Below are 22,057 nucleotides of genomic sequence, written 5' to 3'. Positions count from 1 at the left end.
AGATTTTATTTATTTATTTGAGAGATAGAGAGAGAGAGAACATTAGTGGGTGGAGGGGAAGAGGGAGAACCAGATGCTCTGCTGAGCTGGGATGTCCTGAGACATCCAGGAGCCTCAATTTCTTTCTTTCTTTTTTTTTTTTTTTAAGATTTTATTTATTTATTCATAGAGACACAGGAGAGAGAGAAAGAGGCAGAGACATAGGCAGAGGGAGAAGCAGGCTCCATGCAGAGAGCCTGACGTGGGATTCGATCCAGGGTCTCCAGGATCACTCCCTGGGCTGCAGGTGGCCCCAAACGGCTGTGCCGCGGGGCTGCCCGAGCCCCAATTTGTTATTCTTAATACTAGCACTCATCCCTGATCAGTAATGGTGAGACATGGGATGCCTGGGTGGCTCAGCAGTTGAGCATCTACGTTTGACTCAGGGCATGATCCTGGAGTCCCAGGATCAAGTCCCACATCGGGCTTCCTGCCTGGAGCCTGCTTCTACCTCTGCCTGTGTCTCTGCCTCTTTCTCTCTCTCTCTCACTGTCTCTGTCTCTCATGAATAAATAAATAAAATCTTTAAAAAAATAATGGTGAGACATTCAGGTGCTAATATGGTCATTTTCATACATGTTTAGATGACAGGCAACTGGGGATATATTTTGATCTTTCTTGTCTTTGCTCACAGGAGTCTTTTTTTTTTTTTTGTTAAGGTTTTATTATTCATGAGAGACAGAGAGAGAGAGAGAGAGAGAGAGAGAGATTGAGAGGGAGAAGCAGGCTCCATGCAGGGATCCTGATATGGGACTTGATCCCAGGAATCCACGATCACGCCCTGAGCCGAAGGCAGCCGCTTAACTGCGGAGCCACCCAAGCATCCCACTCACAGGAGTCTTAAATAGACTTTGGCTATTATAATTGATGCCTTGATTATACCAGAGGCAAAATGAAAATGGGCCAGTATAGCCTCCACATGTTGACCAATTGTAATCTTGCTCTCAGGGTAGCATGAGAACAGTGGAATCATTTTAAAAATCTCTCCTCTAGACTCATTTGGCCTTTTTTTTTTCTTTTGCATCTTTTGAGGACTCTTCAGAACCACAAAACTAAGGAAGTGATCATTTTCTTTGGCTAGGGTAAAGTAAGTTGGTGTTTCTATAGTTACCAGAGAAACACAGAAATTAATTTGCTAAAGATTATCCCCTTCATAGATTGTGTTCGTTAATAGATGGTTGGTGCTGTGTACTCCAGACAGAGCTGGATTATTCAAAAGATGTGGTGTTTAGAGCTCTGGAAGAAGTAGGAGCACAAAGAAACACATACAACATTTTTAAGAGTTTGATGTTTGCCATTTCTAAAACAAGTTCTGTACTGGTCATCACTGAAAAAAAATCAGAACTTTGCTGCTCTAACAGTTTGCAAAAAATATATTTTTTTAATTACATGGGGAGAGAGGGGAACCTTATTATTTTCAGTGCTTAGGACCTCTAAAGGTTTTAATTAGGCACTGATGTCAGGCGCCCTTGTGGTTCCATCTGAGTGTTTTTATTCTTTTTGCATTCCTGTAGCTGAATGCTGAGGTGAGATCATTATTTTGGAGGAGTGTTTGCCAAGAAGAAACGACTGGTGGACGTCTTTTTGTCTCTGGTCTGTTCCATTGCTTTCCCAAATGATACTGTTATTGGTCGGTACAATAGTGAATTTCTCCTAGGGGATGTGGGGTCAGGTATAAAAAGCACTCACAAAATCCAGGAAGATTCCTAAGCATTTCTTGTACTGTTGAATGCCTAAGATCAAACATCTTCTAATTTATGCCACTATCAAATGTTGCTGGAGGAGAGTGAGTGCTCCTTATGTTCTCTACATCAACCTCAGTTTCCCCATTTAGAATACTCTCTTTCTACCTGACCTGCTTCCAATCTTGACTCATGCCCTAGCTTAGTTTCCCATCCAACTTCTTTGTACCCAGAATGCAGTAAAACAAATGGCAGCCACCCAACCACTTGAGGCTTGCTGTCCTATGTTCCTCAACAAAGAGACTGAGAAAGTAAAGAAACAGTTTCTTTCAAATCCAGACCTCTTCTAGGGAATAGGGAATATATTTTCCTTTATTGCATTAGATTTTGTTTAAGACTCAGGATGCAGGATGCTCTCTTGATGAGGGACAGACAAGGTTGAAAAGGGGAACATACTGAGCAATGAGGAACAGCTGAGAGCTACAAAGATAGGGCTGTGCTCATATATAAATAGAAATGTTGCTGTTACCCTGATGAATCAGACCAGATGTTTCTCTGATGTCTCTGTTTGGTCCTTTGGTTTAAAAAAAAAAAAAAAAAGTATAATTTTGCTAAAATTATATGTGGGGCCAGGAATGTGGCACAAATGCTTTAAGCTTAAATAATATGTAAAAGAATAAAATTACTTTAGCAAGGAAACCTTTATCAACAAGAAAATTATCCATTTAGAGAAGGACAGAAAAGAGCAGGAAGCAAACAATCTGTTGGTGGGGTTGATGCATTGGGATTCAGGAGCTCTGAATTCCGATCTTTTCTCTGTCACTTGTTGTGTGACCTTGGGCAAGCCATATCATTTTCCTGGATCTAAGTATTTTTATCTTTTTTTTTTTTAATGGGGGGCAGGGGAGAATGGGGGTTGCATGTCTGGGATGATTGAATTGATTTTTTTAAGTGTCTTTTGCAGCCCCAAACATTTATGAACCCAGCCAGATTTTCTTTTTCGTTTAATTTTTTGCTTCCTGGCTTCTGGCTTAATCGAAGGGTTGATATGTGAAAGACACTGTGGGGGATGAACATGAATAATGCAAGCCCTCTGCCCTCTAGATGCTTATGACCTAATAGCAGATATTAGAGTTACATGGAGGACTATACCATAATATATACATGAGTGGTTCCAGCAGACAGATAAGAACAAATGCCATGGGAACTCAGGGGGGCGCGGAGATCATCACCAGCTTGCAGGCTAGAAATGATTTGCTGGAGGATGACACTGGCATTTACTGGGGAGGTGGGGGAAGGGGAGCTTGAAGGTTGGCAAGTTTTTAGCAGCCAGAGATGAAGGAAAGGACATTCCTCATATAAGAAACGAAGAAAGGCAAGGAGCAAGGAAAGTGCTGGATGTATTTGGGGAAGAGTGGGCCATTTGTGTTGGCTAGACATAGGCAATGCGGCAGGTAGCAATGGTGGCTTGGGACCATATTTGATAGGCCCTTTTAATCTTGGTGGAACATACATTTTACTTAATAGGTAGCAGGGAGCTCTTTTTTGAGCTTGGATGTGACCTGGTCTGCACTGTGCTTTAGGATAATTCATTTACTGCAGAGTGTAGGATAAACTAGAGGTGGAAAGGCCTCAGGGGAAGGAGGACAGCTGAAGAGCTAATGCTTTTAGCACGGTGAAAAGCTAGCCAGGCCTGAGCTAGAATGGTGTCACTAGGAACAGAAGGCAGGGTTTGGATTTGTGTTAGTGTGGAGGAGAAGACTGAGAGGTATCTCCGTGTTTAAGCAAGTCTGAGGCAGAACCTACTAGTTCCACTGACATAAAAAGGAAATCCAAGAAAGGAAGGGTGTTTGGACAGAGGACAGGGGGAAAGAGCACTTTCTATACACTGAGTCTGAAGTACAGGAAGCGTATCTTAGTGGAGGTGTTCAACATTTACAGATTCCTGACTAGACCTCAGTATTGTGGATGGGCTTGGGGATGGAGAACTTAAAGTCAACATTATCCAAGTGAGAGTTGAAACCACAGAAGTGAATAGATGACCAGGGAAGTGGAGACTTAGGGAGGATCAAAATAAAGACAGGGACAACAGAATCTTGAGAAATGTCTAAATTCTTCCCTTAACGATGAACTGGGCATGGTCAGTGTTATAGAGTATAATCAGAAGAGTGCTGCATCACTGTGTCCAAGGGGAAAGAGAATATTGAAGGGGAGCAGCTGGTGAACCATACTTTAAATGTTGCATTACTGCTTGGGGGATTAGCTGCTTAGAAGTGGTGTCTAGAGAGCCTAAAAGGGATTGCCTTTAAGAAAATAGTTAAGAGCATCTGTGATGAGGGAACCTCTTAATGTGTGTGTTTTCTGACAGGTGAACAGAGGAGAAAATTGGACACGTACCTGGTCCTCAGTTTGTGATAGCCAAGATTCTAAATCCTCGCTCTCCTTAATATGGGCGTCTTTCAAATTTATTGAAAATTCACATTATGCTACTTTGCTTTTATGAAAGACCTACATTAGTACCTGTTTTCACCAACTCGAGGAAATCGGAAGAGGATTTTCACTGTATGAAAAACGGAGAAGAGCAAAAATAATGTTCAGCGATTGCAGTGAGCCGCTTGATATACAGGCAGTGTGCATCCTGACCAGAGTGGCACTCCCAATCTCCTTCCCCTGGAACTACACTCAGCATCTCAGCATCAAGCCACCATAGCTTTGAACTGTGTCTGTGAGCATCTGTGCTTATCTTCATTTATTTCATGCATCCGTTAGCAAGATGGGTCCTAATAAGCCATCAGAAAAGTCTAAGAGAGCTTATTTTTTGGGTCTGGGAATGCTCAAAAATTTTTCCAAATATATCAGTGGTAAGTGCTTCTTTGCTTTATGTCATTTCAGTTTATGAAAGTAGATAGAAACTCCCTATCTACTTTAGGATAGGGACAGGAAACCTGTACTGGTAATAATGTACTCAGAACCCAAGGCCTCTTTCTTTCTTTTGAAAATCTCAGCCTCTGTTTTTCAGCTTATTACTTGGGACATTTATTTATTTCTCTTCCGTAGTTCCCCAATTTTTTTAGTTCCCACTTTGTCCTGGGGCTTGGGTTTGATTCTTGGAATTGAATTCCAAAGACAATAAATATGTAGATCACCTCTGAGAGCTCAGTGTCTGAAACTCTAGAGGGAGGAAAAAGAGGAGGGGGTAGGGCAGGCTGGGAAATGAGACTTTAGCTCTATTGTAGTTCACACACAAAGGCCTGTTTGCAAACTACAATGTAAACTAAGACTTTATCAGCCAAGGATTTATGTTCACATTAAGATCTGGGATTACACCAGGGAGATACCACTGGTAGAAATCTAAGTAGGATTAACTGCTTCCCTGCAATGCAAATTGGCTTGTCACTTGTGTTTGTTTGTTCTCCAATATTTTTCTTAAGTGATAATAATTTGCTTTTTTTAAAAAAGAGTATTTGAGAGTGAGAGCGAGCGAGAGGGAGCAACAGAGAGCACAAGCAGCAGGGAGGAACAGAGGGAGAGAGAGAAACAGACTCCTGGCTGAGCAGGGAAGCCTGACACTGGGCTGAATCTCAGGACCCCAAGGTTGTGACCTGAGCCAAAGGCAGGCGCTTAACTGACTGAGCCACCCAGGTGCCCCTTAAGTGATAATAATTTACAAAAACTGTGGATATTTGCTTTTGTCTCCATAATTGTTAGTACAACTCTATCCACCCAAGGGGGGAAAAAAACCCCAAAACCTTAAGGAATCCATATCCATCAATGAAAAATTTATTTATTTATTTATTTATTTATTTATTTATTTATTTATTTATTTATTTATTTATTTATTTTTTTATTATTATCATCAATGAAAAATTTAGACTAGGGTTTTAATCTATTGACCAGCCTTTTTACTTTAGGTAGGTTGCTTAATAGAATTCTATGCTTCCATTTTTTTTCATTGGCTCAATGGTGATTTAAAAATTCCTGGTTCTGCTTATCTCAGAGAACTATTGTTCAGGTCGTGAACTATTTTGTCTTTAAGTTATAAACATTAGATAAATTCCAGACATACTATTACTTAGGCAATTACTTAGGCAGCTAGTCTGGGGGCAGGATGGGGAGATGAAGCAGGGACTGGGGATTTGGAGAGTCTAGATGAAGAAAGTAGGATTACTGAGAGATTTTTCTTCAGCTTAACAATGGATGACGTCATCAAGCCAATAAGCTTGAGAAAAAAAACCTCTGTGAATGTTTCATACACCACTCCTCACGCTGCTTTGAGATAATTGCTTGGCTAAATAAATACCTTACATACTGACTAATAAAGAATGCTCAAACTTGTACACCTGATGCCCATTATCCACTTGCTCTCTGACTTCTGTAACCATGACTTCAGCAGTAATTTAGTATAAATAAAAATGCTCTAGCTCTGTTTAGTGCTGGGCCCTGTATCTCCTAGCTTCAATACCTTCCCATGTCCACTCAAGCACTGAAGAATATGAGGATTTAGACCTGGAAGTCTGACCATGCAGTCAGATAGTCAGAAATCGAGGCTTTAGATACCAGAAACGATTGCTCCAATGCATCACCACACCATGCACCACCACGCTTAATCACAAAAGGTTTGTGAGGGAACAAAGTTGAAATAGGCAATACCATTGAGACACTGCAGACCTATCTGTCCTGATGGTTGATTTGTCAGGTAACCTGGCTGTTCCTCAGTGTCCTCAACCATTCAACAAAAAGGCAGAATGAGGTTATCTTGAAGGTCACTACCTGCTTTGAAATACTATTTCCCTAAACAGTTTGGGGAAAATTATAAAATGCATCCTTAGAGCTCTTGATAACCCCAAACAACATACCAGGATACCACAAGACCAGAAAACAAAAATATCCCCTTGCGGACCAGTCTCTTCGCAAAGTAAGACGAAAAGAGGAAGGGAGGAAATGCCCTCCAAAGTGGTAACAAAAAAGCGCACCGTATACTTGTGCAACTCCTGCAGCATTTTAAGCAGCATGTTCAAGAAACATTGGTGGAGACCTACTATGTGCAGGGCCCTGTTGAAGTCACTACTTTTCGGTTTAAAAATTATCATCACTTTGCCAGCAAACTCTATAACCTGAACTAGCGAATGCCGCCTTGGGTGGGCAAAAAAGTTAAAGCCAAGGTCAAGGGAGACAGTTTCCAAATAGGCCAAAAATAAAACACTTGTGACATCATTAGAGGAAAAAAAGCCAACATAAATTGCACCAAGATCAAAGGCAAAAAAAAAAAAAAAAAGAAAGAAAAAAGAAAAAAAAAACATGTTTGGTTAATACTGGGCTCTTGAGCATTTCTTGCGCTCGCGAGGCCCGTCTATCCATCCACACCACACTTCGTAACCCTGCTATTCTAGACCGATGACAAGTCCAGCTGCGGCGCAGGGATCCCGCAGGCCAGACCCCGCCGCCAACTCCGGCCTCGGGGCAGGAAGGAGGCGTTTCCCCGAGGGCAGCTGTAACATAAAGCAGCCTCTCTCCCGTCTTCCGCCAGTGAGAGAGCGATGTCGGTGCAAATAAATAAATGAATACATGAATAACGACCTGAAGGGGAAAGGGGTGGAGAGCGGGGAAGGGAAGCTCTTTTCTTTTTAAATTTCCCGCACCCCTCCTCCTCCCCGCCTCCCCGCGCCGTCCCCACTTCCAGCGGCCGCTCGGGAGCCGCGAACCGCGCGCGGCGGGGCGGCGGGCTAGAGGGTCTCGGAAAGTGGGCGGGGCTGGCCCGATGAATAGTTCGGAGTCCGATTCTTCCTGCCTTCGGTGGCAGTTCCTCCTCCGCGTCGTTACTCGACTGCACACGCGGCCGGGCCCTCGGCCCTCGATTGCTCCGGCCTATCACCCTGGGATGCCGCCTGCCGCCGCCACCGCCGCGGCTGCCGGGCTTGTGGGATCGGTGGCGGAGCCGGAGCCGCAGCCGGAGCCGGAGCCGCAGCCGCAGCCGCAGCCGCGGCGGGACCCGCGCGTCCCGAGAGTTAGGGGGGCGGGCCGGCTCGTTCCTGGGGTGGGGGCCGAGGACTGGCGGGCGAGACCCCGGGGCCACCGCCCCCCTTCCCTGAGGGAGCCGGACGCTCGGAGGCGCGGCGGCGGCGGCGGCGGCGGCGGCGGCGGCGGGAGCCGGTCGGAGGGGGCGGCCCCTGGCGGCGACGCCCCCAGCCCTGCCCCGCCCGGCCGCACTCCATCCCCGGCCCCAGCCCGGTCCGGCCGCGGGGGACGCCGGCGGCGCTGAGCTAGGCGGCTCCGCGGGGGGGCAGGCGGGCGCGCCGCCCGTCCCGGGGGGGACCCACACCTGAGCCCCGGACCCGGACCCGGACCCACCCCCGGCCCGGGCCACGCTGGATCCGCCTCCCGGCCCGGGTCCCGCCCGCCGGCTGCAGGTGGGCTGCGGCGCCCGAGCCGCGGGCAGTGGGCGGCGGGGAAGGAGGTGAGCCGCTCGGGTCGTTGCCCCGCCGCCGCGCGCTCCTCCTCCCCTTCCCGCAGGCCGGGCGCGGAGCCGCGCGCCCGCCCCGCCGCCGCCTCACCCGCCGCCTCACCCGCCGCCGCTCCCGCCGCCGCTCCCGCCGCTCCCGCCGCCGCCCCCGCCGCCGCCGCCGCGTCCCTCCCGGGCACCATGGAGCTCTCCCCGTCGTCCGGAGGAGCCGCCGAGGCGCTGTCCTGGCCGGACATGTTCCCGGCGCTGGAGTCCGACTCGCCGATACCGCCGGAGGAGCTGGAAGCGGTTCTCCCCGTCGGCGGGGCCGTGGCCGGGGGCATGCTGGATCGGATCCTTCTGGAGTCGGTGTGCCAGCAGCAGAGCTGGGTCCGGGTGTACGGTAAGGACCGCAGGCCGTCGGAGGGCTGGCGTCGGCGCTCCGGCCGATCCCGCCCCCGCCCCCAGGCCCCCCCGGGCCCCCGGCCCCCCGACCCCGGCCGTCCCGGGTCGTGCCCCGCACCCCCTCCCTTTCTGTCCCGGCGTGCGCGTCCGCCAAGTTTCTCCAGAGTAGCGCTTGAGCGGAGGCGTCCTGCCGTACGGTCTTTGGACCTTTTCGGACGCCCGCAGGACGTTTTCAGGTGCCGTCCAACGACGCAGACCTCAGAGTCAGGCGCTAAGCTGGAGGGGGCACTGTCACCCGGTTTCAAGGAGGTCGGACGGGGACGCCCCGTGAAATCAAGCGAGCCGAGTTTTCATGTCTTTCTCCTTGAGTGAGGCGAGGCTGCAAACCGAGCTACTACGGAATAGCTTAGCAGTGGGTAAGACGGCAAAATAAACATAGAATGACCGAAAATATTAATTTGGTGGGAACAGACTGGCCCGTAACCTCTTTCCGAGACTCACTCTCCCAAAGGCCACCAGTTAGTCGGTCCAAGGGGTGCGGGATGGTGTCAGATGGCACTATTGTTTCTGGTTCTCGTTTTGTGAAAGCGACCGGGCTGCGGCTGCGACTCAGCAAGTTAAAAGTGATGAACACACTGAAACTTTCCCTTTCTGCATTCCTAGTAACCACCTCTTTAATTAAAACTGAATGATGAGATTCTATTAGGGTGAGCCTTGTGGCAGCCTTGAAGCCGGTGCTGGTTTTCAGAACTCCTAGCCCAAGGATTTATAGCTTGGAATTCAGGGATCGAGCTGTGGCTTTCCAAAATATCGAAACAGTCAAGATGTTTATCACTTAGCTCACGTGGGCACAAGACATTAGCCATGTCGCTGACTCCAAGAGGGCAAATTTGAAGCACCTGGGATCAAAGACGACGTTAAGATGTTATCCTCCAGTCATGTGCATTGAAGCCTATAGTGATCAGTACATTATGCCTTTTTCCTTCATCCTTCTGAAGAAGGTATGTGATTACTATTCAAGAGGGACCAAGACTTAGAAGTTCTCTCTCTGGATGGTTTTTGGTTGATTTCAAGACTTCAGGTCCATCATTAGGAGAAAGATCACAGAAAGAGGAGTCCAGAGACTTGAGTTTTTGTCTTGGTTCTGCCAGTAAGTGGCTATGTGATTTGGGGTAGATCAGGTCACTTTTTTTTTTTTTTTTTTTTTTTTGAACCTCTGATTCTTCATCTGTAAAACGAATGAATTGGATTAAATAATCTCTTAATGGCCCTTTCAATTGTAAAAATCCTGTAGTTCTTACAACCACTTCTTAAGGATTTATGTATGTACCACTTTATATTTTGCTCGGTGCTTATACATGGTCTTTGATGTTCTAAGTAACTGAAAGAATTAAAGCAAAGAAGTAGGAGATGATGTAAGGTCATCCAGTTCATTCTCAGCAGATTAAAAACTTGAGTGCCTGATTTCCCATCCACCTGCTGATCCCATTTATCCGATAGCTTATAACAAAGGTTGACAAGAACCTGAAAATGAACTCGAATTGGAGTATATTGTAGTTAGAATGTTTTTCCATCCTATCCTCCTCTTTATCATTACACACTTCTCTGGCACATTGCTTTTTACATAAAGTCAGAGATAGGGTCGTGTTACTGTGAGAATATGTATTTATGATAATTTGGTATTTCAGTGTCCAAAAGTATTCTGTCTGGGTATTCCAGACCTTGCGTAATTTTTTTTTAAAGATATTTATTTATTTATTATTTACTTACTTATTTATTTATTTATTTATTTATGATAGACATGCAGAGAGAAGGAGAGACCTAGGCTGAGGGAGAAGCAGGCTCTGAGGGGAGCCTGATGTGGGGCTCGATTCCAGGACCCCGGGATCTGAGCCAAAGGCAGATGCTCAACCACTGGGCCACCCAGGCCCCCCCCCCCCCCCAAGACCTAACATAAATCATTGTTCTTTGCATGAAACCCATAAAAATAGGTGCATGTTTTTGTTGCTCATTTTTAGGGGTAGATTTGTGAGTGGTGTGTGGTGTGTATGCATATATATACATACAGATATGTGTATATTTTTAAGTATATATAAATATGCATACATATATTCTCTACTCACATGTACTATGCATGTCAGTGTCAAGTTGCAGACTTTCCACAGCATTGTAACTTTTTTGCTTTTCCTATCAATTAACCAGATGTTTTAATTTACTGTTTAGTGTACTTATACTTTCCTTCCTCTAAGGCAGTTCATCCTGGATACTACTTTGTTGTCTTTAGTTTAATGTAAATACTCCAAAACTATCTGAATGATTCTTGGCTTCTCTGTGTCCTTAGCTAGTTTTTAAGTTGCCTATTGCATAACTCTTTGAAAAGCTTTTGAAATAAAAATAATAGAATGTGGAAAATCGATTTGGAAAACACTAGTTCATTTTGGTTTTTTTTTTTGTTTACTTGTTTATTTTGTGTGTTCACAATCTTGATTGTTTTGGAACACTTAGGTTCTTCTACACAATTTAAGGAGACTTTGATGAGTGTCGGCTAATGTTTTTAAAGGAAATTCAGAAACTGGGAATCTAGTCTAGAGTATACAACTGGGGATTGAGAACTGGAGTTTTCATTCTCTCTTTGCCACAAATTGGTTGTCTAACTTTGGGTAAGTAATTTTAACTCTGTGGCTCTAGGTTTCTACATAAAATGTAAAATCTGGACTAATTGGCATCTGTGGTCCATTTTAGCTTTAGAGTTGTCTGATTCTGTGGCCTGCCCTATTATTTTACCTATTACTTGGCCTACCAATTCCAGTCTGACTCTTGGGGACAAGCATCAAGAAAGCCTCTCCCCCCTTTTGTTTTTCTTAAAGATTTTTATTTATTTATTCAAGAGAGACACAGAGAAAGAGGCAGAGGCAGAGACAGAGGGAGAAGCAGGCTCCATGCAGGGAGCCCGACGTGGGACTCGATCCTGGGTTTCCAGGATCACGCCCTGGGCTGAAGGCTCGCTAAACCGCTGAGCCACCCCGGCTGCCCAAGAAAGCCCTTAATGAGTTTAAATCATGATTATCGGGCTTCTGAGGAGCACTTTTATCAAAAGGTCAGTGAACTTAGTTGTGAAAGCAGGAATGTTGAAGGCAGATGTATATTTGTTTGGAATGTTTTGACAAGATAGGAAGGTGGAGAAAATGGGGATCTTGTTTAGGTGAAGCTTATTCAGTTTTGAGCACTAACCTGAAATAGCCATGTGGACTTTAAAAGGGTACAAAGTAAGAGCTGTATTAAGTGCTCCTGGCTTCTGGCTATGGTACACATTCTCTACAATATGTTTGAAATCAACATGCAAACATGCAAAAAAAAAATCAAAATGGCACTAACACCCCTCCCCCCCCAACCTGAATATCTTAACAGAAACTTTTGGAAATAATATTTTGTTAGTTCGCCTCATGAAATTTGAAGACTAGGCACTGTTTTGAGTTTGCTATCGACTGTTTTGTTGATAATACCTGTATTCAGAGTTTTGTATATTGCCAGGATTAGAAAACTTTTTTTTGGAATCTGTCAGAGCTTTAAAATAGGTAGATGTATATTTAGAAGACAAATGCATCTCTTTGAGACATAGCTAAAAGAAAATATTTATGCTGCCCTGTCCTTCATTTTCTTTTAGTTGTAAAATGTTCCATTTGTTTTATTACAGTTTTATAATAAGTTGTGCCTGTGCCCTGTCAAGACTATAAAATATTTGATACCAGGAAGTCTCTCTTGTTTGTCTTTGTATTCCTATCTTGCCACCCCCTTCATTGTCACCATGTCTAGCAGATTGGTACCTTGCTCATAGTCAGTGTCTGTTGGATGTTGATACATGTGTCCTTTGACCATCCAGATCTCAACCTGACTGATTGTATGGGTGGCAGAGTAGCTTAAACAAAGGCATGCCACAAACAGCTAAATATGGATGCAGAATCCAAGAGCATCAAATGCAGAACATTTTTCAGATATTTATAGCCTCAAAGCAAAGTCAATTGGCTGAAAAAGCGCAGCAGCCTAGCAAAAGGAAACGGGAGCGGCAAAGCCAGCCTCACTGTCTGTGCTTTCTGGTAAACAATGAGAACATTAAAATTAACTACTTTACCATGAATGGATGGCGAGTGCAGGACACTGTTTGGGAGAAATTGAAGATCCCAGTCTCTAGTAGGGCCTACATTGGAGCTTTGCACCCATCAGCATAACAGGTCTGCAAGGGCATGCACAGATGTGCTCTTGTATAGCTAGAGGGGAAATACAGTTATCGCACTAAAGTGCTCACCAAGAAATCATATGGTTTTGATTTTAATAGTATAAGCAGGACTTATCTAAAATATTCACTTAATAAAATAAATAACATCCACATTATTGCTTACCATTAAGCTAGTGTATAACTCACTGTTTATTGATGACTGATAGGGAGCTGCTGGAAATTTTCTAAAGGCTGGTACAATTTCAGCAAGCAGAACAGAAAGAATCATACTGCATCATATGCCATATAATTCTAGACATGTGATAATGAGAATTTGGTAAAAATTTCTCATGAACCTAGAAATGAATTGATATAGGGGGCGGTTTCCCCTGTTTGTATTAAATAGTTTTGCTTATGTTTCATGAATAAAGACAAAGATGAGATATATTTCATTGCATTTTTAGATAATATGCCTCTATATTTGCTTAAAACACTGCAACCAGTAACAAGTTCAGGAAATTGTTTCATTTTGGTCCAGTATGAATTAGATGTGACTAATTCACTGGCCTTATACGAAATGTTCTTAACATAATTAACTTTGCATATTCTCAGTGAATCACTCATTCTTACATGTCTTAAATATGTACCCCAGGCATGACTCCCTTTTTGTATTAATGTGTGGATGAAAGTTGTTTTAAGTTTTGTGCTCTAGCTAATTGATTGCTTGAAGAAAATCAGTGAATGTGTACCCAATATATCCCAAAACATGTTCACGTTGCTTAAGTGTCTTAATTTCCTCAAATACTATTAATTGAACTTTTATTATTATTATAATTATATAATAATTGTATTATAATTATTATTAAATTATATTAGCAATTCTTGGGATCTTTTAAATTTTTGTTTTTATTTATGATAGTCACACACAGAGAGAGAGAGAGGCAGAGACATAGGCAGAGGGAGAAGCAGGCTCCATGCACCGGGAGCCCGACGTGGGATTTGATCCCACGTCTCCAGGATTGCGCCCTGGACCAAAGAAAGGCAGGCGCTAAACTGCTGCACCACCCAGGGATCCCCAATTCTTGGGATCTTAAGCTTGAGTTCAGTACCTAGATTGTGGCATTACCTTTGAATGTTGAAATGTTAATTTCCCAATACATTTTATGTACATTAGTAGACAGTTCGCTGAAACGAGAGATAACTATCAAAAGAATGGCTAGGCATATACTGTTTATTTTAAATTGTGGTGTTGATTTCCAATAGCCATCCCTTTTTTTCTTTTGAGAGAAAATTTGTATATCTCATTTAAATTTTCTGTTCTTTTAGTGTTTATAGACATGGACAATTTCCTTTATCATATCTTAGTATTTTTCTACCCTCTATTATGTTGCTTTATTGCTATTTCATTTTCAAAGATTGAAAATATTTTTGAAGAATAGAACTATACATCCATAGTCTCTTTTCCATAACCATTTGGACTAGAGTGTTTCAGAATCCAATTTTTTTTTTTTTATTTTAGAAAATGTGCTATGTATACAGTGACATAAGCCCCTTAGTGGGATCTGGAGCAACATCCAGGAATCAATCATGCTAATATTCCTACAGTTCAGTAAAAATCCACACAAAGTATGGTATAAGGCTATATATAGTGGTGTGTCATTGAAGGTCAGATTTTACTGCTGAAGAAGTTATGAAGAAAGTGTTTTCACAGCTTTTTGGACTTAGGAATTACAGGTATGGAATTGAGGGTATGTACAAATTTTCTGAACTAAATAATGCAAAGTTCTAGACTACACCTGTTTGAGAATAGTTCACTTAACAGGAGTGCCTTTATCTTTTCTACATTGTAAAAATCAGTGCCTGTACTTTAAAAAATGATGTACAATCGTGTGTCATTATGTTGAATGAAATAAATTTCTCGGATTTTCTAAGGAAGAAAAGGAATTCACATGACAAAGCAAGTAGGTTTTACTAAGATTACTAAGGAAGCGGTGGCAAGGCAGTGGTTTCTAATGCTTTCTTTCATTAGAAAGAAGGATGAGGTAAGTTGAAGCAGAGGATTTATGTAATTGTTCTTTGCAGTTGCTCTCTTCAGTAGCACAGAGTGATTTGACCACCTTTTAAAGTAGGTGAACCACAAAAAAGCATTCAACTAATGCCCGAGTTAATCCAGAAAAAATTCAGTTGTCTGCTCCCTTGTCCCTCCCTATTGGAATAACTTTTAAGTAACAAGAGAGGTGTTTGGTCTTGTTACCAGGAGGAGGAGTTTAAAGTGTACTGAGGGCACTACCGAAATTGCTTCACTCTGTCTTGGCAGAGGGATAATTGCTCTCTGATGTTGGTAAAAACACCTTTCTTCCTAAAAGCTATCAAGTGCTTCGTAAGACCTGTAGGTAAAGAACCCATTATAGATTTAATGTAGCTTATTTTCTAATGAAGAAGGCAGCCATCAAAAAGTACCTGATATGCAAGTGGTAGAAAAAAAAAGATACGCCAAGGTTCAGGTAATAAGTAGGGTTAGTGGGTCTACTGTAAACAATAGAAAAAAAATGGAATCCTTGAAGGCATGACAAAACTTCATCTGCTAGACTGTGATACAGAAGTTGTCATCTTCCTTATCTCGACAGCAGATTTGGATGTTAGAGTCTAAGTTTTGACTTCCCTTACCAAGTGTTGGTTACATTAGTTAGTTGCCTGATTCTCCTCTGCTCATAAGAGTCCAATTTAGATCCTGATTGCATTCTTATGCCTCCATAAATTGTCAATACTTAGATTGTGGCATTACCTTCGAATGTTGAAATGTTAATTTCCCAATACATTTATGTACATTAGGAGTAGACAGTTGTTCGCTGAAACAAGAGATAACTATCAAAAGAATGCCTAGGCATATACTGTTTATTTTAAATTGTATTGATTTCCAATAGCCACCCGTTTTTTTCCTTTGAGAGAAAATTTGTATATCTCATTTAAATTTTCTGTTCTGCGCCTGGGTGGCTTAGTGGGTTAAGCATCTGCCTTTGGCTCGGGACATGTTCTCAGAGTCCTGGGATCAAGCCCCACATCGGGCTCCCTGCTCAAGGGCTAGTCTGCTTGTCCTTTCCCCTCTGTTCCTCTCCCTGTTTTCTCTTCCTCTCTCTCAAATAAATAAAACTTAAAAAAAATTTTTCTATTCTGTTAGTGTTTATAGACATGGACAATTTCCTTTATCATATCTTAGTATTTTTCTATCCTCTATTATGTTGGTTTATTGCTATTTCAGTGTTCAAGTTCTGTTCACATTGTATCGTTGTCAGGCTTTCTAAAAGTACTCCTTACTGGACCCCTGAGTCCAAAAGGTTGGTAATACTTGCAGATACTGTTTGGGAGAGCAAAAATTTACAAAGGAAAACATTTTAACAAAAGGCAAGAAAGCAAAATTCAGAAGGATGCTGTGGAAAGTTAAGAAGAAACATTTATTTATTTATTTATTTATTTATTTATTTATTTATTTATTTATTTATTTATTTATTTTTATTACAAAGAAACTTTAAAGTTGATAGTCCTAAATATTTTCAGAACAATCCTTTAAGTTACCTCATTAAGGAAACTGGATCAGGAAGTTTAGCTTATTCCCAAAATTGGAGAACAAATTCCACAGTTTGCCAGGATTAGAACTCTAACCTCAGATTCCTCAGCCTCCTGTTTTAGCTTCTAGATCTTACTGCGTGCCCTTAGGGAGATGGCCTTTCAAAGCTTAAGGTCAGGAAAGCTGGACAGTGAGAAATACCAGATTGTTAGTTTCACAGTCTTGAAGGGAAATGCTGGAAGTACCATTACCTAGGTAACAGAAAACAAAAATGGACAAAACATTCAGAAAGTAGGGGGATGAAATAATCTTATAGTGTGATTCTTAAGAGGTAGAGTAGAAGACAGATTAGATATTTTTCATCTCTAAATTTTTTATCCATAAATCCTCTATTTTGTAATTGGAAGTAATGTTTTAAGGAAATTTAAATGTTTCATTTGTGATGCTTAGAAACCTGGATGATACCTAATAAGTTTCTACCTTCTCTTTTAATTTCTAACCTCTCTGATTCACGTTATAAATTAATGCCTTGGGATCCCTGGGTGGCGCAGTGGTTTAGTGCCTGCCTTTGGCCCGGCGCATGATCCTGGAGACCCAGGATCGAATCCCACGTCGGGCTCCCTGCATGGAGCCTGCTTCTCCCTCTGCCTGTGTCTCTGCCTCTCTCTCTCTCTCTCTCTCTGTGTGACTATCATGAATAAATAAATAAATAAAATCTTTTAAAAAAAATAAATTAATGCCTTTTTTCTTACTATGAATATAATAGTGCTTAATGTAAAGAATTTGAATTATAGGAAAATCCAAAGAAAATTAAAGTCACTTGTAATTACACTTCTGAGAGATAACTATTCTTTTAATATTTTGTTATATTTTTATCCCTGTCTTTTCTGTGTAAAAATGTACTTCTTTGTATGTATTTGCTATCATATTGCATATATTTTACATCTTTCTTTTCTTTTCTTTTCTTTTCTCTTTTCTTTTTTTTCTTTTCTTTTCTTCTTTTTTTAAAAGATTTATTTATTCATGAAAGACAGAGAGAGAGAGCAGAGACATAGGCTGAGGGAGAAACAGGCTCCCTGCAGGGAGCCCAATGCAGGGGGAGAAGGGGGACTGGATCCCAGGACCCTGGGATCATGCCCTGAGCCTAAGGCAGATGCTCAACCACTGAGCCACCCAGGAGTCCCTAAATTCTGCCTTATTTCTAACAGTGTGTTTTCTTAGTTGTTAAAAATGTTGAAAACTTTTCAAATATATTTTTATTTATAAATTTAAGTAAAAATATAGGTAGACATTTGCATCTTTCAATATTCAAAAGATATAAGAGGATATTCCATGAGGTCTCTCTCACCCCCTCCTCCTTACCCCTCACTTACTTACCATCTGGCTCGCAATCATTGTTCACTCCACACAATCAATAAATGTTTGAAATTCTTGTGTATCTTTCCATACCTATTCCCTGCCCAGAAAAACAGATAAATAGATAGGTATATAAAAATTCTACCAAGAGTGGGATCCAAAAAATTTCGTTCATAAAAATGCAAGGTCATGTTTTTTTTTGAAGTTAATGAATGGACTGGAGCAGGCCTGCAAAGGAAGTTGGCTGGGAGTCCTGGGGGTCTGGAGCCAGTTGTTAATTGCTTTATATCTGAATTGATATTATCATAGTTTTTACTCTGTGTATGCTTTTTTCTCCTTTTTAACACAAATGATAACCCGTTATAAGAATTTATCTGCACCTTGTGTTATTTCTGCCTCATACCCTCTCTCTATACACACTTATTAAAATATTTTTGACATAGTTTCCTGTCAGTTTGTAAAGCAGTTCTTCATTCTTTTTGTGACTGAATGAATCATAATTTATTTAACCAGTCCCCAAGTTTTGCTGGTATAAGTGATAATACAGTGAATAATCTTGAATATAAGCCATTTTGCTTGTGTATAAATATTTTTGTAAGAAAAAGTCATAGAATTGCTAGGTCAAAGATATATGTACTTATAATTTTGAAAGATATTCACAAGTTGCTCTTGTTATAGGTTGTAACTATTTATATTTCACCAGCAGTGTATCAGGATGCCTGTCTCTATACATAGGGAATTATCAAGAATTTTTGAATATGTGACAATCTAAATGATGAAAATAGTTTAATTTTTCATATCTCTTACATTGAATGCCTTACAGAGCCATTTAAATATGTCCTTGTCTGTGAATTGTACATATTTTTGCCCATTTTTATTGGGTTGTTGGATCTTTTTCCTAGTGATTTGTAGAACTCCTTATTAAATAAGAAGGCTTTTACCTGTATTGAGTTGCCAGTATCTTCATTTGTCTTTTCTTTGCCTCTCTACAAGAAATTCTTTTCATACAGTTGAATGTATCAGTCTTGTTTTTTTATGGCTTTTGGACTTTATGCTATAGTTAGCATGGCCTTTCCTATTCTGAGGTTATAAAATAATTCTTCCATGGTTTGTCAAGTACTTTTTTGTTTTCATTTTTTACATTTATTTAATTAAAAAAATATTTTTATTTATTTATTCATGAGAGACACAGAGAGGCAGAGACATAGGCAGAGGGAGAAGCAGGCTCCCTGCAGGGAGCCCAGTGCAGGACACATTCCAGGACCCCAGGATCATGACCTGAGCCAAAGGCAGTGGACCTGAGCCTAAAGCAGATGCTCATCACTGAGCCACCCAGGCATCCCCACTTTTTACATTTAAATCTTTGATCCATTTGGAATTCATCTTGCTATAAGGTTTGAGATATAGATACAATTTCATTTTTAGAAAGATGGTTTTCCAGTTGTCCTAACACTATTTGTTGAATAATCCATCTTTTCTCCACTGATTCAAGATGACTTCTCTATCGTCTAATAGACTACCATTTATATTTTGGTTTCTTTCAGGATTTCCTACTCTGTTCTAATGGTCTGTCTATACTGATGTGTCAGTATCACACTGTTTTATTACTCAACTTTTATAATATAAAAATATAATTTATTAATGAGTCTAATTTAACACAACTTATTTAACCATTATCCTATTTTAGACATTAACATTTTCCTAAATTTTTATATTCATAGTCTGATTGTCTTTGTGCACAAATCTTTGAATTGAACTTCTGTTTTTCTTAGGCTGAATTCCTAGAAGAGTGTGTTTTTTAAAGGCCTGAGACTTGGTGCCAAATTGGTGTGACCTTCCTAGAGAGCAATTCTACCACAAATATGTGAAATTATGGCTCATAATTTAAATCCTACTTTATATATTGCTACTTTCAGCACATTGAAGTATTTTTATATAGATTTCATGTGGTGCCTTAAGCATTATTTAGCACGTATTAAAAGTCCTCAGAGTAATGCTAATAACACTGCCCTTCAAAAATGGAGTTGCTGGGCGGCCCCTGTGGTTTGGTGGTTTAGCACCGCCTTCAGCCGAGGGCCTGATCCTAGAGACCCAGGATCGAGTCCCACGTCAGGCTCCCTGCAATGGAGCCTGCTTCTCCCTCTGCCTGTCTCTGCCTCTCTCTCTCTCTCTCTCTCTCTGTGTCTCTCATGAATAAATAAATAAAATCTTTAAACCCCCCCCCCCCAAAAAACCCACGAAAAACAAAAATGGAGTTGTTTTTCTAATGGTATTCTTTTTCATTAATGGTGTATTTCCAAATGAAGGAGGGAAGGACATGAGTATAGATAGAGTCAAAGCAATTGGTCTGCTAGAGGGTCAAATCCATGACCATGGCTTTATTTATATGCTACGTTAGAATCCAGCTGAAATAACCTGACATATAGATATATAATGGTTCAAATAACTCTAAGAACGTAGTTGGTGGCTTTCATCTCAGCTGTTGGTGTCCTCCTTCTACTCTTTGTTTCTTAGAGTATTAAGAAGGAAGTGACATTCATGAAAATTCTTTTGAACATGATTTGAATATAGGGTCATTTAGTCTTAGCTGGATGAACAACTACGTTGTATGTCTTATATAGTACTTATATAATTAGTGTCTAATTCAAGGAGTGGCAACAAGAACTAACATTAAGGACAAAATTAACTGAAAATCTTTTCTTCAGAAAAAAAAAGAGTAGAAAAATTAGTCTCTGCAAAATCATAGTTTATAAAGACCATTAATTAACCATTAACCAAATTTTCTTTTCTCCTTCCTTCCTTTCTTTCTTTCTTTCTTTCTTTCTTTCTTTCTTTCTTTCTTTCTTTCTTTCTTTCTTTCTTTCTTTCTTTCTTTCTTTCTTTCTTTTCTTTCTTTCTTTCTTTCTTGACTTTTCTAGAGCAGATTTAGATTCACAGTAAAATTGAGAGGAAGGGGGCAGTCCCCGTGGCGCAGAGGTTTGGCGCCTACTGCAGCCTGGGGTGTGATCCTGGAGACCCGGAATCAAGTCCCACGTCGGGCTCCCTGCATGGAGCCTCCTTCTCCCTCTGCCTGTGTCTCTGCCTCTTTCTCCGTGTCTATGAATGAATAAATAAAATCTTTAAAAAAAAAATTGAGAGGAAGGTATGGACATTTCCTGTATATTCCTTGTCCCCACATCTGCATAGCCTTCCCTATTATCAACATCTCTGACCAGAGTGGCACATTTTTTACAGTTGATGAACCTATGTTAACGCATCATTTGTAGTTCATATTAGGGTTCCCTCTTGGTGTATACATTATGTGGGTTTGGACAAATGAGTGGTATGTACCCACTATTTTAGCATCATACAGAGTATTCCCTCCCTCCCTCCTTTCCTTCCTTCCTTCAATTTTATTTTATTATTTTGTTTTATTTATTTTTAAAAAATATTTTATTTATTCATTCATGAGAGGCACAGACACTGGCAGAGGGAGAAGCAGGCTCCATGCACGGAGCCCGACGTGGGACTCAGTCTTGGGTCTCCAGGATCACACCCGGGGCCAAAGCCAGTGCTAAACTACTGAGCCACCCGGGCTGCCCATCTTCAATTTTATTTTTTAATTCATCTCTATACCAACATGGGACTCAAACTCAACCACAAGATCAAGAATTGCATGCTCCACCCACTGAGCTGCCAGGTGCCCTTCCTACAGAATATTTTCATTGCCCTTTATCCTCTGCTCTGTTTATTCACCTCTCCATATCCCCTACCCCCTAACCCATGGCAGCCACTTACATTTCTGCCTCCTTGGTTTTGCCTTTTCCAGAATTCTATATAGTTGGATTCATATCCACATTTTTTTTTAATAAACTTTTTTTTTAAGATTTTATTGGTTTATTCATGAGAAACACACACACACACACACACACACACACACACACACACAGAGGCAGAGACACAGGCAGAAGGAGAAGCAGGCTCCATGCAAGGAGCCCGACGTGGGACTTGATCCTGGGACTCCAGGATCATGCCCTGGGCCGAAGGCAGGTGCCAAACCACTGAGCCAACCAGGGATCCTCTTTATCCACATTTTCTTTTATCAGCTAGCTGTTTCATTTAGCATGAATTATATATAATGAATAATATGATTATTATATAATTATAAGCTTGCCTAACTAAGTCGGAAAGGAGCAAATAGGAACAAAGTAGTTTACATTTTAAAATGATATAGAACAATTTGAGTGTGAAACTAGGAATCTATATCCAGTTAATATTGTGGAGGCTCTTAGGAAATTGTATTTGAATTAAATTTGAGCAGGATATAATATATATTTATTTTGCTTCTGTGATTCCCTTAGGCTTCACTACATACAATT

General features: G+C 41.3%; 1 protein-coding gene across 4 annotated transcripts in view; it reads left to right on the top strand.

Moving 5' to 3' along the window:
- Positions 1-8,334: 8,334 nt before the first annotated feature.
- The window catches only part of RASAL2 (RAS protein activator like 2), a 347,984-nt gene continuing 334,261 nt past the window's right edge, over positions 8,335-22,057 (top strand). For 3 of the 4 annotated variants that reach the window (XM_038542405.1, XM_038542404.1, XM_038542403.1), the window contains exon 1: positions 8,335-8,563. In XM_038542405.1, the coding sequence (XP_038398333.1) occupies positions 8,362-8,563 (202 nt within the window). In that variant the 5' untranslated portion in view covers positions 8,335-8,361. Of the gene's footprint in view, positions 8,564-8,819; positions 8,982-22,057 lie in introns of those variants that run through there. The other variant, XM_038542406.1, reaches the window with a different exon arrangement.

The sequence above is a fragment of the Canis lupus genome, chromosome 7, assembly GCF_011100685.1.
Source record: "Canis lupus familiaris isolate Mischka breed German Shepherd chromosome 7, alternate assembly UU_Cfam_GSD_1.0, whole genome shotgun sequence".
Taxonomy (NCBI): Eukaryota; Metazoa; Chordata; class Mammalia; order Carnivora; family Canidae; genus Canis; species Canis lupus.
Note: the sequence above shows the minus strand (reverse complement) of the source record. Positions and strands in the feature narration are given on the sequence as shown.